Below are 16,922 nucleotides of genomic sequence, written 5' to 3'. Positions count from 1 at the left end.
TTGAGGGCAGAGCCCCTTTCTGTTCAAAAGCAGGCTGAAAGGGCATTTTCATTTCTTACAATTTAACAAACAATTTAAAAAATATATCTGCTTTTCAGCTTCTCCTTTGTCAAAAAAGCAGTAAGAAGCTTTCAGAGCAGCTGTCAGTGCTGCAGCAAGAGAAAGAAACTCTCCATGAGGAATACGATCGTCTCTTGAAGCAGCTAGATTTGTACGTCAGGTAACTACCAAAGCAGTAGGGACCACTGAGAAACACGGTTGCACAGCAGCTGCTCTTTACACCCTGGGGGTGATACTGGAAAGGATTATTCTGTCACCTTCAGAGTGTCTCATGTAAAATGCTTTTAGCATTGAAAGACCTGCTTCAGCATGACACCTCCCAACAGAATTGCTTGTATCAAATATCACGCTTCTGCTATCACTTCATTTTGAGTTTTTCTGTCCAGGAGGTGAAGATGGTAAAGAAAGCAGCTGTCCACTCAGGCAGGGGAGTGTCCTCTCAGCCCAGGACACCAGTCCAGGCTTTTCGTTGTTTTCTCTCCTCATGGGAAAAAGTTTATTTCACTTCTTTGCTTTTGCCTGGCTGTTCTGTGGAGAAAGGACCAAATGGGGCTGTTTTAAGAATTGCTGTTTAGAAAGGCCAGTGCCCCGCCTCATATCCTAGTTTCTGATTGACAAAAGTCAGAGCTTTTTTTGTTTAACACCAGATGGGAAGGACTGGCCATGAGATGCACGCTCCAGAACCTCATTACTCTTCTTTGGACTTTGGATTTGTGGGAAATGGCAGTTTAGAAAGTTTGTGGGCTCCTCTCCCACCAGTATTAAAACCCACCTCAGGGTACTGGCACCTATCTGAGCTAACAGACCTCAGAGGGCTTGTTTCTCTTCTGGATATCTATAGTCTGATGCTGCTAAAAGAATTGTTGAGGTTTGAGCAGTTTTGGGGAAATTGTTGCTTTTGGCCTTCTTGGAAGACACTATACTTGAAAAATATCAGTACCGGTATATTCAGATGGTCACGCAACACTTGCTTGGGCTGGCAAGCAACACCTCCTCCCCCTTACCCCCCAACACATGAGATTGGCTGACAACAGCACTGTATTCTCATTAACTAATGTTCGTCTCCCTTCACCCCTACGTGCCTATGATCTCCATATGTGCTATGTGACGATCTGAACAAACACTAGGCTCCAAACATTGTGTTCGTGAAATGCAGAGATCTGCTGAGCACCGTCACAGGCTGATATTCGCATCTTCACCTTCCCAGGAAGCACAATGAGAGGCAGCTCCGTCACAAGGCCAAGCTCCAGAGAGCCAAGGAGACATTTGTTCATGAGGTGAAACAAAGAGATGTGAAGATCAAACAGCTTGAAGGTGACGTTTTGCTTTCAAGGAGCCAAACAGGAAAGGTGAGAGGGCTTTCCACACAGAGCGGGATCCTCAGTGCATGCCCTTCCTAAAGGGGAGGCTGTCCTGAAGCAGTCAGGGTCATGCACGCTGCAGGAGCTTGCCTTGGCACAACTGCTTGGAGAGGCGTTAGGGCTCCCGGCGATGCACACTGCTCTCACACGGAGTCCTAGGATCTTAAAGACAGCACGGGGAGCTAAGTTGGGTATAAATACACAGCAGAGCCTGTTGTGTATAAATACCTTTTAATAACCAGCTTCTTCCGTCAGAGAGGTGAAAGCTCCAGTCCTCTGTGGGGCAAACGGTTTCCAACACAAGTGAATTGTCTAAAGCAGGAGCAGGGGTGAGTGGTTTTTCAGGAGCTTTCCTTGTGCTCGCTGTTCCCCTGCCATGCAGTGGGTTTGTCGTAGCACTCCTGGGCCGGGCAGCACGCTCATGCGGTAGAGAAGTTTAACTGATAAATTATCCAACACTTAGAGTCATGTTTATTTCTGGCATCATCGTCCCTGCTGGGAACACCGCAGTTCCACCAGGAATGGATTTGGCCCATGGTGTTAATGTATCTATTTTGTATCTTAGATTGTTATTTTAAGTAAATGAGATCCATTAATTTCAAAAACCCAAAAGTCCACATACATAGAGTTTCTTTCTTTATTTGGGGTCTTCCTTAACTGCCAGTGCCCAGGTACAGGAAAAGTTCTGGAATTAATGTCCTGGCCTATTGAGATTGAGGCTTTCTGCATTCACTTGCCCTGTTCTGCATACACACAGGATCCCTGGGGAATGGGTTCTTTTGGGGCGATGCTTGATGCCTTACATCCAGTTTTGGTGGTCACAAGTGCTTTTGTCACCTGTCAAACTTAGATATTGGACAGGAAAGGAAATCCTCTGCCAAAGGAAAGTCCAGTCCTGCCATGACAGCCAACCACAACATCCAATCTCTCATAAACTATCAAACTGCATCTTAAAAAGTTACTGTTTCTCAACCCTTACATAGCATTGTCAGCATGTGACAAAAAGGCTTTTCTAGGAAGTGTGACATCAAATACAATATATATGAAGTAGCACTGAACATCTTTGATGCTTATCTCCTCTGTAAAGTTCTCTGAGACTTAGAGATGAAAAGCTGCAGGTAGGAGTTAGGTGCTTTTGCTGTTGTTATTACCTTATGTTTCCTTACACACAGGAACATGCATTGATCAAGCAGGTCACCACAGAGAATGACCGTTTGCTCCAGGAAAACAGAAAACTCCTACAGCAGCTTAATGAGCAGGAAGAAGTTGGTCGGAACAACAAGCGGATAATTTCCACAATTCAGAGCAGGTACCGTTAATTATCTCACTTTGGAGAAAGAGCAGTTTTAGCTTGGCAGCCTAGACCAGAGTTCAAACCGGGAGGGCTGAAGTTCGTCTCATGGGTCTGTGTTCTACCGTGCTATTCCCCATGTAACTAATGAAACCCTTGTTCTGTGTGCGGAGTAAACCGGGAGTAACACAACAATGGCTCAGGCTAACTAACGGGTGTTTCATAGTTGGTCGGGTCGGAAGGGACCTGAGTAGGTCATCTAGTCCGACCCCCTGCCATGGCAGGAAAGAGTACTGGGGTCAAACGACCCCGGCAAGGTGTTCATCTAACCTCCTGTAGTCAAGGCCACTTCACCTGGAATGGGCTTGGCCCTGGTAAGGCGTGGAACCTGCAGCACGTGTCTTGTGGGGTCAATAGGCTCAGAGAATTTACCCGAGTCCTTTCTGTGTAGAGAGGCTGAGAGCAAATGCCCCTCTGAAAACATCAAGCTGTTAGAAGCAAAGGTTCACGTGCAGGAAATAAACTGCTCTGTGTGTGTGTGTGTGACCTTCGCAGAGTGCAGTTCCTGGACAAAGAAAACAAGCGACTGCAGGAAAGCACCATACAGCTCTCCAACCAGGTTGGGGGTCTGGAGCGGGCTCTGAGAAATATTCAGAGTCATGGCATAGAGGTAAGATGGATGTGCCGCCTTTTGGTACTTTCTCCCCCATGTAGGTGCATCAGAGCAATTTCCCCCGTCAGTCTCCTACCAATATACCCCAGCTTTAAGCTGAAAGGAACTTCACTGGAGTCCTGAGTAACTTTTTTACTATGATTTTCCAGAGCAAGCAGTACCCCTAATTGTGTCCGGTCTTCAATAGGAGTTACTGCGTGCTGAGATCTTTACAAAACAAGGCTCACTGCCTTTGGATTTCCTGCTCGAGCTGCTATAATGTATGTTATTAGTGTCTCCATCCCATGGGGATTGGACTGAGGCCCATCAGCTCATTTCATGAAGGACACCAAATGCATGGTGGGTTGCAGGGATCTTGTTGCTTGAGTAGCTGACTTGGAGCCAGCAGCCTAGACGTGAAGAGCTGTTTCATTCCTGGGATGCTGAGGCCAGCCATCCCCCCATCCGTTGGGTTATTAGGCCATTTTTTGCAGTGACAAAGGTTTTGGTTTTCACCTTTGATCTTTTTTTTGTTCTTCAGTTGTTAAAAATATCTGAATGATGGGGAAGGTCTGGAACCACACAAACTTTGTAAAAAGTGGGTAATTTTAGATACCTTCACAAGTGAGCCAAAAATATCAAACAGGGGTGCCCAGGGACATCTAAAATGAAAAGTTTATTTGACAAAAAAACAACTGTGGATTGATGCAATGTCTGGAATAGTTTGGGCTGAAAAAACCCAGAACATTTGAGATGTTGAAGTGTTTTGTCATTCTTGAAATGAAACATTTTGCTTCAAAATGATCTGTAGAGACCAAATTTAATGCTGTTTTGGATTAACTGAAACAAAAGACTGTTTTGGATCAAACAAAATGTTTTGTTTTAGCCAAAATGGAACCTTCTTCAGACACTTGTTTCATCAGAACTGTTTAGGGTCAACCTGAAATGATGTCTCCATTTTTTCCGCGTGACTCCAGAACTGAGTAATCAGCCATGGCCATAGCTTCGGAGCCTCAATTCATAGCCAGGCACTGAACAACAGGCCCCCGTTTGCCAGGGTACCAGGCACCTCTCAGCGTTCAGAACCTCTGACAGTCAAGCCACTTATTTAAAACTGGGCTTTTTGATTTGTAAATTGGTGGAACTTGAATGTCCAACACCCACCTGATCCTTTGGAAAACCTTGTCTAAGTGTCTAAATGTACTTAACTTTAGGCAAATGAATGTGGAAGTGATAGCCACGGTGTGGGATGGCTAGTGATTAGGGGGAGCAATGGTGTGGTGCTCCCATCCAGAAAGCAGTGGCTGAACCCACTCTCAGTCTACACATTCTCCCAAGGGCACCGAGGGCTATCTAGACTGCCACTTCTTAGGGCTTCCAGTTTGAAATAGTTCTCTAACCGAAGCAGTGCTAGTTGATGGCAATATTCCCATCAATGTCACTTGCTCGTGGGGCTCTTGTTCTGGGTTGTTTTTCTGGTCCTTTAGAAACTAGCCATTCTCTTTCATTTACAAACACCCAACCAACCCTCTGCACACAAACTTCCTCCGTGCTGTCTCTTTTCTTGGAATTTTCTCCCGTGCATTTGAGATCCCAAGTTTCCTGTCTCTAAATACTGCGTGAAAATATCCCTTTCCTCTCCGGTTTGTTTGCAACGTGTTTATTGCCTTGAGCATGCCCTCCCCACCTTTTATCAGTTGATTATTGTTCTGCTTCTTTTCCTAGGACTTGAGGAGCGTTGGCTTCTCTGAATGCCAGCTACTAAGTAAAATGTTGCCACTTCCAAACACAAGGTACTGTGAGTAAAAAGGCACCAAGTCTGCTTACTAATAGCAGGTCCTGTCAACAGTGGGGAATAGGGAAGCCATGGATTCCTATTTTCAAGACACAAGTTTCACCCTTTATTTTATTCCCTCACGTCTTTGGTCATACAGTAGGATGGAGGGGTGGAGCTAACCAGTGTCTACTAGCTGCTGCCTCCTTTAGTTTGCGAGTCCTGTGGGGCTGTGACTGCACGGCCCCGAGCTCGATAGTGCTCGATCTTTGACTGGGCCTGTAAGCACTGCAGCAGCACAACCGAGCACTAGTAGTTATTGCTGCAGCGACGGAGTGCTGGGTGCACGACAGACCTTGCGATTAGTCTAGGAACTCGCCAACAGAAGGGGGCAGTTAATGGATCTGAATGGTCATTAGACTCCTTGGGAGGAAGGCAGCTGAATGCCCTTGAGGATCTGGGGTTTAGCCTGTCTCTATGTTAGACCTTTACCCGCTTCCAGGGGTAGCAACACTAAGACCGTGCGGCACTCGGGTATTGCGGTGGTGGGCCCACGTGAGGACACAGCTAGAGATGCTGTTTGCAAAGTGAACTAGGGGTGGAAATTCTTTTGCAGCTTCTCAGCAGCAGGGCCGCCAGACTCACTCAGCGTGCTGAGAGCCATTCAAGAAACCAAGTGCAACGAAGGTGCTGAAAGCCAAAAGTCCTCGTCTTCCTTATCGCCATCTCAACCTTCTGAGATCGGCTACCTGAACGTGGTGTCCCCTGGAGACACCGCCAGCCTCCAGACGCAGGAAGGGAGTCCAAGTTTCTGCTGTGATGATGTCTAAGGCCCTCTGGCAAGGAGCTGAGCTCTCTGTGGATTGCAGGAACTGACCTCCCTTGCCACTGGTCACAAGGAAGTGAGAGGAGCATTTGCCAAATAACGTATTACATGGATTTTGTGACACTTCTCAACTAAATTATTCTGTGACTATTTTTCAGCTGTTTGCCCAGCTCAACATCTTGTCCTAAATATGTCAGATTTTTTTAAAAAACATAAAGTAATTCATTAAAATGTTATTTTTAAAAATGTTTTTTCTCTGTTTAACACTCGTTCTCGGTGAGGTCCAGAGAGATTCTATGGGGTTTTCTGAAGCAGAAGTGAGCAACGGCTCCAGGCCCAAGCGTCCGTTTCCTTCCACGCTGGGGCCAGATCCGCGCAGGTTTTAAGCACCAAAGTGCACAACTACGGGACTGCAGGCAGGCAGGACGGATCCTCCCCCTCCTCACTCCCGGCCTCCGGCGTGGCGGTGGCAGCCGCTCCGGCCGCCCAGCAGCCCTGGGCCAGGGGCAGGGGCAGAGAGCAGCTGAGCGAGCGGCTGCTTGCACAGGCAGGGATGGGCTCGCGGAGCTGCAGCTCCAGGCCCGCTCTTCCTGCCCGCCCGGCAGCCTGGCTGGAGTAGCTGTGGGCAAGTGTCCCTGAACCCAGCAGCCCGCGACCCTGCTCGGGCAGCGGCTCCTGCGGGGACAGGCCAGGCTCCGCCCGCCCGGCTCAGCCTCCACGGGCTGGGCAGCTCGGCACTGCCGTCTGCTGGCGGGGGGCTTTTCTGGCAGGCCCCGAACCCTCCCCTGCCTCAGCTTGCTGCTCCCCGTCCGATCTGTCGCTCGCTCCGGCCGGACCTACTGCTCCGCCTTCCGCTCCCGCCCCTTGCAGCCCGCCTGCTCTCGCAGCACGTGACCCCGGCCCTGCCCATGGAGGCGGCAGCTCCCGAGCATGCTCCCTAGAGCAGGGGACTTCCGGGCGGAAGTCGCCACTGCGTTTCCGGTTCCGGGGGCGTCATGTCGGTGTTGGCCTCCAACCCCAACAACCCGGTCGTTTTCTTCGATGTCACCATCGGCGGGCAGGTACGGCGGGAGGGCGGGCGGGCGGTGCTGAAGCCTCGGCCCGCAGGAGGCGGGTGGGGAGGCGGTGCGGGCGGAGCTGACGCCTCGCCCCGCAGGAGGTGGGCCGCATGAAGATCGAGCTGTTTGCCGACGTGGTGCCCAAGACGGCCGAGAACTTCAGGTACGGGGGGCGGGTCCGGGACCGCCGCGCCCGGCCAGGGGCCCCGGCCCCGCGCGCACGCGCCTCGCTCCCGTGTTTCCCCGCAGTCAGCCGAGCGCCGCGCGCGAACCCGCGGTGGTGCTTGGGGGAGACGTCGCTGCGGACACGGTGCCGTGGCCGCCTCGTGACGAGCAGGGTCGAGCTGCGCCGTGGGGCTCGTTTCCCGACACGGGTCTCGGACCCGGAGGGGGGGCCCAGCTGCGCCCGCGGGGCAGGAGCCTCCCGCTGCGGGAGCAGTCCGAGGCCTGTGAGACCAGAGCACGGCGCCGGGGAAGCGCCTCTTGTCTGGAGCTGGCTCCGCATAACCTCTTGCGTTCCTCCTGTTCCGAGGTCCGACGCTGCTTTGGTCTGGATAGGAGATCCCCGGCGCTGGGCACAGGGAGCGCTTTGCACCTACCCGAGCAATCCCCAGCCTGGCGCCATGCGGCGAGACTCGTGAAGAGCCTGACGCCGGTGGGAACGGCCCCAGCAGACCAGCCTTACTGCGGCGCCTCCTTTGGCATCTCGCAGGCAGTGGACTTCTCCTCGCCTGCTTGCAGCAGGCAACCCCCTGAGCAAACAAAGCAAAGCTCGGTCCTGTGGCTGTGATGCCAGATTAGCCAGGCTCGGTCGGTCCAGGGCCTCCGGCCGAGGCGGCTTTCCACAGTCATCAGAAACATGCGCTTGGCCACCCTCGGGGGGTGGCTGGCCGCATTTCTTAGGGTCATTCCGAACCTCTGTGGCCCAGGCCCAAATGTGCCTCAGAGGAGCGGCAGCTTAATGACTTGGTTGGCCTGTCTCTGATGAGAAGGTGCCCGCCACTCCATTATCGATGGGACGTCCCAGCCCCCCAAGAGTCCCCTTCCCACTATAGATCTCTTGGGAGTGATACCCCAGTCCACATTTTTTGGCTCTTTCCATTCTCAGTATCAAACATCTGATCCAGCCTGATGCCCAGAAACAGCCCTTTGGGGTGGAAAGTTAGTAGTTGCTGCTGCCTCCTGTGCCTGCTGTTAGCAGTGTCATTTGCTCCTCAGAAGGGAAGTGCCCTCTACCCCTCTTCAGTAAAGTAGTCAGAGCAGCAGTGATTTGGTTTGGATTCAAATACCTCTTTCAGGTGACTCATGTTCTGCTCTCTTTTTTTTTTTCCCTCTTTCCAGGCAGTTTTGCACAGGTGAATTCAGGTATGTGGGATCAATGCACCACTCCTTTTAGGCAGCATATTGAGGTGTTTAATGACCAGAAAGCAGAGCAATCTGATGGTCTTTGTTTCCATCTCCTTGCTTTCTGAATGACTGTGTTGCTGCAAGGTGCTTAATAGCCTTCCCAGGCACGGGGGGCAGGGGGAAGCTGTCAGTACAGCACATGGGATTCTGGGGTCCTAAAATGACTGGAAGTCTTTATGCTGTGATGAGCAGTGCCCTGCAGTGGTATTTCCTTGTCTTTTGCTGTAGGAAAGATGGTGTCCCTATAGGCTACAAAGGGAGCACTTTCCACCGGTAAGTCAATTTCCTCTTGTTCAAAATAGCGCGGTGACCTAGACACAGCCTGATGCCCAGTTTTGAAAGCAGTCCCTAAAGTAGGAGGCATCCTATAGTCATGGAGGGATTGGAGGCCTGAATAGTGTTTTCTTTGTAAAGTCTCTGCCCTGCATCTCCAGTCTTTGCCTCTGTAGTCAGTGTGGGCCACTCTCTCTTGTACTTGGCAGATAAAAAGAATATTCTTCTCGGTGCTTATCACCCAATGCACAGGCAGCACTGTCCAGTCTTTCTCCAAAGTAAAAGGTCATCCCATGTCGAGTCCATCACCTAGTCACTAGGTGCATTTTATTGTGGCGTGGGCTGTTTCTCTGTCATTTCGGACATACTAAACTTTGTGGGAAGATGTTTCACAGAGATGCAGTCATTAACTTTGTTCTTAATTACTTTTCAGGGTGATAAAGGATTTCATGATCCAGGGAGGCGACTTTGTAAACGTAGGTATTAAGAGTTTGTTCATTTCCTTTCCTGGTGGTTCTTTCCATGGGGCTGTATTTAACTGTTTAACTTTTTTTTTGGGACGTGTTGCTTAGTGAGTGAAGATATGTAAATGAAAGATGAGGAAAGAGCGAAAGGGCACTGACGGGGGAAGGAGGTGGCTGGAGCCCCGAAGCCCTTTCAGCAAAGGGGGAGGAATACCTGGTCAGACCCATGGAATAGACTCTGGCAATGCCAAAGCCCCCCGTACCCCCACTCTGCAGCTTCTCTGCCAGCTTCAACCTCTGGCAGGCTCCTCCCTCACTTGCCATCCCTCATTCTTCTAACCCGAGAGCCATCCTTGCCTTTCCTACCTGCCTTCTGTTTTCTGTGGAACATGTAGCCTGAACTCTCATCTGTAGCTTCATCTGGTGGATCTTGGAGGTCTAGAATCTACCTGCTTCCCTCGCACCATGTCTGTTCTTGTCCTGTGGTTTCACCTGGCCTGGGGGGTCGGTCTGTGACAAACTAACGCGAGGAAGGGGGATGAGGATCAAATGACGAATTAGGGTGGAATGCTGACTTCTGGTTTCCAGGCTCAACAATGTTCAGATGTTTTCATTTCTAGTGTTCTTTTTAACACTGTTTTTTTTTCTCAATGAAAATACAGCCTCAACCTTAGTTCTGGTTAATAAAGTGCTTTTCTGTTGGAAGTATTTTAAAAACATGCTTTTTTTGAGGTGGGATTGATAATTGCCTCCCTCCTCATACAGGGAGATGGCACTGGGGTGGCTAGTATATACCGAGGTCCCTTTGCAGATGAAAACTTCAAACTCAAACACTCTGCTCCTGGACTCTTGTCTATGGTAAGTATAAGATGGCCAAGGTAGTAAGACTAGAAAGGTTTCTGCATCTTCCACCCACCGTCTTTGAGACTTACCAGTTATTTCCTGGCTCTCACCTCCATGGTTTGTTTTATAGAAACATCACCAGCAGCCTAAAACTGCATAAGTAGCAATATAGAGACTGATGTGCTGCTGGCCCAGTGGTCTGTTTAGTGGAGTATCTAGTTACAAATCCGGCCCTGTGGAGGTAGATGTTAATTCCTATGATAAACATTTCTAGTGCAGGTCAGCTGGAGTGATTGCACTCTTGTTTGAAGTACCCGGGCTTCTCCAGGCTGGAAATGTTCAGTTCACTAACATGTGCATGTGTATTTGCGTTTTAAATTAGGCAAACAGTGGTCCAAGTACAAATGGGTGTCAGTTCTTCATCACATGCTCCAAATGTGACTGGCTAGATGGGAAACATGTTGTGTTTGGTGAGTAGTCTCTCATTAATGACATTGCAGTAGGGTAGAAATTGCCTTCAGCTCATTTCGGCTTTGAAACCAGTAACAAATCAGCCAGGTAATGGAGGCTTGGTAGCAGAAGAGAAGGTGGGAGCTGGGGAGCTATGTGTATTGCATCCTCATGGTAAGGCCTCACTCCTTATTAGGTCCTGTAGGTGCAACATAAACATCAAAATTGGTAACTTTTGCACATAACCAAACAGTGCCCCTGCTGGAGATGTATTCTGTGCTATTTCTCATAGTCAGTGGGAGAGGGGTATGAGTTAAGGTCCCTGCATCCATGCATGCCCCACCTTCTGGGAAAGTTGAACACTGCCACTCTAAGAGACAGACCCTAACTCCATATCTGGAATGGTTGAAGCTGAGTTTATGGGCTCAGTGATCCATAACGCATCCCAAGGTCCTGTTTAGTAAGTGGTGTAAGTACATTTGTGGGGCAAAAATAATGCTTGGAGAGAGAACCGTGTCCAGACACAGTGTAATCTCAAGGGCCTGAGAAATTGGAGAAATGTTTCATTGTTCATGGCAGGTTGGGGGTACAGAAAAGGTGGAAAAGTACTTCAAACCTGTTCTTTCCCTTGCAGGTAAAATCATCGATGGGCTCCTGGTCATGAGAAAAATTGAAGTAAGTTTAAGTTGCATTCCTCTGTGAATGCCCTGCCAAGTCATTGCTTCAAAAGGCTTCACATCCCCTCCCACCACTTGTGTATGAAAGTGCTTAATGGTAGTGATGAGGAATTCCTTGCAGCCCTGCCATGGTTTAATCCATCTCGCAGAGTTGCTTCCGAAATGCACACGTGGCTTTATGCCAGTGGGAAACATGTTCTGATGAATTTGCTGCAGTGCCTTGAGTTCTTTCTGGAAGCTTGATCGACAAGTTGCTCTGTCAATTGTCTCAGAGCAGGTGTATGAGGGAGAATACATTGACATCTCACAGAAGCAACATTCAGGGGCTGACAGATTAGTAAAGGTCGTCCATTGAAAGATAATGAGTGCTTTTAATAATGAAAACACAATGTTTCCAAAGGACTTCCCAGTCCTGCAGATACGTGAGCCTCTGGTGAATTGTGGCTGCATGTTTCAAATGCCTAGTTGACAGACATGTGAGTTTACATGAAGAGATAGATGAAGAACCCGGGAGCATTGTGCTCTCCCTCCGGGTGCCTGAGTGCAGACTGTGGGGCCCACCGCTGAGCCACAGCGGAGTTTGTCTCGTGGGACCGTTGTAAGCAGTCAGCAGAGAATGCAGTTATGGGAGAGGAAGTACAGAACTGACAGCAGCTCCACTTAAAGCCTTGCTCTTGTCTTCATTGTAGGACATTATTCCTTTCTCACTGGCTCTTTTAAGAAAACCGTTTTGACAGGTGAAGTGCAATTATAACCCTGGCGAGATAAGTAGGATGAGATTCCCCTTGCAGCGCTTATCATCAGCAGTGCCTTCCAGAGCATCAGTTGAAGGATTACTGCACATCTCTTTTGTGGGACAGTAATGGGCAGATGAGAGGAAGGAAAGACAGGCTCTCAAAGAGCAATGCTCCAAGTGCAGAGTGACGGGTTCTGCTGTCTGACTCCTGGACCTGCCTCTTGTGCCCCGCTTTCCCCCCGCCCCCTCCCAACCCCAGTCTGTCACTCTGCCTGCAATACAAACATGGGATATTTTTTCACTGTTTGCTTTTATTATTAGTATTGTTACAAGTCTAGAGTCAGAAATCTCAAGTGGTATGAAACATACTGATTATCGATGGAAGTCCCATGTTTCTTTTCTGCACCTTGCTTGGTTCACTGCCAACTGTTCAGGGTCTTCCCTGTGCATCTCAGCTCTGCAGATCAGGGAGTCAGCTGGGCTCGCAGAAGTTTCCAAGCCATTCTCATAACGAAAGAGCAGCAGTCAGGAGGCATCCACAGTCCACAAGCAGGTTGCCGTGTTCCTGAGGCTCAGTTAGCATGGATGTCTCTTAACCCTCAAAGCAGCTGGTGACTTTTGCTAACTTGTTGGGTATTTATATATTGTAACTGTGAATTTTCTGTTTTCTCACCCCCAGAACGTACCAACTGGTCCAAATAACAAACCCAAACTGCCTGTAGTGATCTCGCAGTGTGGTGAAATGTAGAGCGGTGAAAGCAGAAGTCTTGGTAGGTCTGTTGTTCTTCATCAACTTGTCTGAAGAAGTCTTCTGAGAGGAGACAGTGATGGAAAACCATCTGTTACTGTCTTGGATTCTTTCATGTGGGCCTTAGTGATTTGAGGTTCTGCCAAATTTCAGAAGAGCAAAATGTTTCATGCTGCATAGAAGAGGCAAGTAAACCTAGAAGCCTGAGCAGCAATTGTTGCACTTCCTAATTCAGGGCAGGTTTGAGACTCGCTGCCTGAGCTGAGTGCCATGGAGCTGAAACACTTGAAATGAGGGCGGTGAAGCCCACCGAAGGGCCCAGTTATTGCCACATTACATCACCTGTTCTTAATGCAGCCAGTATCATTGTCCTAACCTACCATTAGGTCGAATTAGATACCATTGTGATCCAGTCTGCCTTGGGTGTAGTAAGACCTGAATCATTGCATCTGGGTACTTTGTAGCCTGCTGAATGTCAGACAAGCTGCTCAGCATTTTTTTTTTTTTTTTTTTGTACTTCTAAGGGCACTGCTTCTCCAACTAGCTGGATCTCTGCTGTGCTCCCAGGTAGCTGACTGGCAAAGCAGTAGCCTTGGAATAAAAGCTGCAGCAAACAGGTGGAGCACCTTGGAAGTTCCTTGCAGCTCCATATACCCTCACACACTGCACAGACCCTCATCTTCACAGGGGCCTGCAAAGTGTCTGGGTGATCCTATATTGCTACACAGCAGTGTTGGGTGTAAGTAGGCCTTGGGTTACTAGTGCAGTTTCTTTTTCTTACCCTTAGCTTTGTTTAGTGAGCTCAGATAATGTGGCACTGACTTTTGTGCATTCTCCTTGCTGCGCCTGTTCCTGTAACTGCTCTTGTTCCTTGTCCACTCCAGGTCTGGTCACTGTTCCCACATCACCCGTCTTTGCAGCTGCCTCAGCCTAATCCTGCAGGTTACAGGTGTGCTGTTGCCACTTCACAGGCATTTCAGATATTCCAGGTCTATAACTTTTTTTTTTTTTTTTTTAAAGAAAAAGTCCCAGATGTAAATAAAGCCTTTTGATAAATGTGCGTGCAGTGTGTTCAGTTAGAATAGTCAGGGATGAGCTTTCCTGTCCTGAAGGCAACAGAATCTTTGTGTAGCCAGAGGCTTCCTAAGGCAAGTTCTTCTTGCGCAGGTGTGCGCCTCGCTGGTACAGATAGCTCCTGCACCAACTGCCCTCCTGCCTCCAGCTTACCTGGGAGGGGTGTAGTGTGGGAAGAGTCGGAAGGGAGATGGCAGAGCTGCGTCATGCCTGCACCTTCACTGGCTGCTGCAAGCTGTTAGAGCACCATGCAGTCTGGTATGGGTCCACTAGCCCTGCAATAAGGAGCCAAACTCAGTTCTTCGTGAACAGAATCAAAGATAGGCCGTGCAGGCTGCGCTGGCCGGGGTCCAGGGAATTACCAGGGCCATTTTGAGGCACTTGTTTCACTCTTGCCACTCCCTGCGTTTAGATGACTAGGGAAGAGATGAGGCGAGGTGTGAAGGATTTTATGAGTGTGAGTTTGCTATGATTATGTATGAGCACTGAAAAGAAAGGGCAGAGGTCATGCAAGTTATTTGAAAGTTCTGATGGCACGTATCTCAGCATTGTGCGTGCCACACACTTCAGACACAATACAAATAGGCTGGAGGCAAGACTTGGAAAAATACCAGGCTCCCACAGGTTTGTCAGGTACTCAGCCGCTGTCATTGCTCTCAGCTGGGTAAGGAAAGGGGTCCTCGTTCTTAGAGAGGACGGGAGGGGCAAAAAAACCAGACTTAAGATGGAGTTTGATATAAACTGATGAACCAGGTTGCATGATAAGAGTCCCTGCAACAGCAGGGGACGGGACTGAACGTACCTTCCTCCCCTAGAGGCTTTGTATTAATAAAATATTTGTGACACTAGAGAACAGGAGGGAAACGAGAAATTAACTCTGTCGCAATGCTTAGAGGCTCTCTCAGGGTATGGAAGAGTCCATAGAAAACGAGACCCTTAGAGACACATTCAGAAAACTAGTTCCTGTGCCCTAAATGAACCGAGAGCGCATTTCAGGGCTCTTTGGACATCAGGGCCACAGTGGTGGTATTATGTTACCTGTCACACCCATTATTTCTAGCAGAAAATTATTTTTAACAGCTGCCCCCCACACCTGCACATTTCTCGGCCCTCTGCATGCTCCACCTTCTTCCTGGCGGCCAGGACACTGGGAGAGGTCTTGCCCTAGCGGTCTGCTCCATCCCCTCAACTGTTGCAAAGGACAGTGGCAGAGGCCTGCTCCAGTCATCTCATAAAGGGGTGGCGTGTGTAACGGGACCCCTAGCCCCTGCTACAGAGGGCAGGGGGGGTGCAGCTGGCAGGAGGGGCTGTGAGTAGCTAATGTGGGAGTGTAGCGCCTGTGTGGTTGCAGCAGAGTTGAGGGTTGCTGGGCCCAGTCTGCGGACTGGGACGACTGGTAGCACCTGCGCCTTGTGACCAGCGAGCCCAGTCAAGTGACTGAAAAGTGGGGGAGGGGGCAAAAGGAGGTAACAAGCCTGAGTGTGGGGCTGGGGGCACAGCCTGGCCCAGATCCCCACGGAGCAGGAGCACTGCAGGTTGCAGCATGCAGAGATAAGTTATTAACTTTGTTTCCGCTCTGGGTTTGTGCTAACTGGAAGCTTGGGAGTGGCTACAGGAGTGGGTGGAAGTCACAGAGGGTGCTGGGGATAAAGGTCAGGCTGACAGACGGATCGTTACCTGGGTTAGCATGTTTACCTGGTGGCGCATGCCCCTGCCCTCCCCCCGTCTGTGAAAGAACGCCTGTTTTTGTGGGGAGCTCGTATCAGCACAAGTGTAGCACCCTCTCAAAAGTCTACCGTGGTCGATTTGCCTGTTGGCCAAGCCCCGAGCACACACGCTCCAGCCCAGCCTGATTTTGTGATGGATTCTGGAGGACGCCAAGAAGAGTTTGGCTGCTGGAGCGGGAGTGTCAGTGCACCGAGCTGGCGAACTACAGCCCAGCACAGGTCAGCACCGCCCCACAGCCCTCTCTACACGGGGGCCGACTCTGGCCCCTGAGGTAGGTGACCTGGTCTGCACGGGCTTCCTGTGAGCCGGAGCACCCGCTTCTGCAGGCCAGACCTGGCCCACAGGTCTCGTCACTGCAGCTGCCAGATCCCCCGTGGCAGGGGCCTTCATCTCTGCTCCCCAGCACGGCCCCAGGGCTCGGGGAATCAGCGCTGCTAACCTGCCCCCAGCTGACCGGGCGCGCTGGTCAAGAGCTGCATCTGCAGGCCAGCCATAGCATGAATGTTGGGGTTCGGTGCCCGGGCTCCGCGCCTGGCTCTTGGACAGAAGTGTGGACTGGCCATAAAGCAGCAGTTTACGAGCTACAGCCCTACAACACGGACTGGGATGCTTACCAGAAAAGGCAAAGCAGGCAGAGGTGTCTCTGTCAGACCTGAGCCCTGTCACCAGCCCTAGCAGTGATGGGGAGTCGGGGCGCTCTCAGCTGATCCGCGCTCCGCAGGCAGCGCTATGACCCAGCGCACGGGTCTCACAGCAACGGGCCTTGAAGTCCCGGAGCCATTGCCTGTGCCTCTGCAGGAAAAAATGGCGTTGCCTGGGTGGGTGGCCCCTGACCCACCTCAAGTTGGAACATGTTTGACTAGGGAAAAATAACACTGGTCAGTGAAGAAAAGCTCCACCACGGGATCTCAACAAACATAAAGAAGGAGGTGGGCCTGTAAGACTGCGCTGCCCTGCCAGGAGGAAGCAGCTACCTTGAAGGGAGGCTTTTCTCTTGAAGAAGAAAGGAATTCTTACTCCGTGTGCCGCGAAGCGATCAGGTGTGTGGGAGAAAAGTTGCATCAGCCGAGACACCTCAGCCAGCTCTGCTGCAAGCCGACTTTGGTGGTCCTCGGCGACGTCCCATTTTCCTCTGGGCATTTAAATGGCAGCTTTTTAGCTGCACAAATGTCCCAAAGGCCACTTGCAGGCAGGTAGAGGCTCTGTTACGCCTTTGAGGAGGAGGTGTAAGTGGACGCACGCAGACAGCGCAGGGGCGGGAGCACGCGGGGTGCGTACGTGACTCCACATCCGCGTGCTCTCGCGCGTCCCTTCCAGCCCTCCTCTCCGGTGGTGCTGGGGCTTCTCCACCGGCCTCCTCGCCGTGTCCTACTAGACGCGGAGGCAAGCCCCGGTCCACGCCCGCAGCGCTCGTGGGCCGACTGACACCCCGCAGCGCCGGGCCGCGATGCCCCGCTTCTTGTGCCCGGCTGCGCCCCCGGGGCGCCGCTCCGGCGAGGC

At 50.6% G+C, this 16,922-nt stretch overlaps 3 protein-coding genes across 3 annotated transcripts in view; all 3 read left to right on the top strand.

Moving 5' to 3' along the window:
- The window catches only part of CCDC30 (coiled-coil domain containing 30), a 34,631-nt gene extending 30,507 nt beyond the window's left edge, over positions 1-4,124 (top strand). Inside the window, exons 20-24 of the mRNA XM_019541356.1 lie at positions 99-220; positions 1,268-1,409; positions 2,594-2,730; positions 3,268-3,382; positions 3,906-4,124. Of these exons, the coding sequence (XP_019396901.1) occupies positions 99-220; positions 1,268-1,409; positions 2,594-2,730; positions 3,268-3,382; positions 3,906-3,926 (537 nt within the window). The 3' untranslated portion in view covers positions 3,927-4,124. The remainder of the gene's footprint in view (positions 1-98; positions 221-1,267; positions 1,410-2,593; positions 2,731-3,267; positions 3,383-3,905) is intronic.
- Positions 4,125-6,920: 2,796 nt separating this feature from the next.
- Positions 6,921-13,626, top strand: PPIH (peptidylprolyl isomerase H). The gene is made up of 10 exons (XM_019541375.1): positions 6,921-7,025; positions 7,121-7,185; positions 8,364-8,387; positions 8,658-8,702; positions 9,136-9,178; positions 9,932-10,024; positions 10,392-10,479; positions 11,094-11,134; positions 12,552-12,642; positions 13,505-13,626. The coding sequence occupies exons 1-9, from the start codon at positions 6,960-6,962 to the stop codon at positions 12,618-12,620; spliced, it is 534 nt and encodes a 177-aa protein (XP_019396920.1). The 5' UTR covers positions 6,921-6,959; the 3' UTR covers positions 12,621-12,642; positions 13,505-13,626.
- Positions 13,627-13,884: 258 nt separating this feature from the next.
- YBX1 (Y-box binding protein 1) overlaps positions 13,885-16,922 on the top strand; it is a 14,964-nt gene continuing 11,926 nt past the window's right edge. Inside the window, 1 exon segment of the mRNA XM_019541718.1 lies at positions 13,885-13,952. Within this exon segment, the coding sequence (XP_019397263.1) occupies positions 13,885-13,952 (68 nt within the window).

This window comes from Crocodylus porosus, unplaced genomic scaffold (assembly GCF_001723895.1).
Source record: "Crocodylus porosus isolate Cpor-Errol unplaced genomic scaffold, CroPor_comp1, whole genome shotgun sequence".
Taxonomy (NCBI): Eukaryota; Metazoa; Chordata; order Crocodylia; family Crocodylidae; genus Crocodylus; species Crocodylus porosus.
The sequence above is the reverse complement of the archived record's forward strand: the minus strand, read 5'-3'. Positions and strand labels throughout refer to the sequence as shown.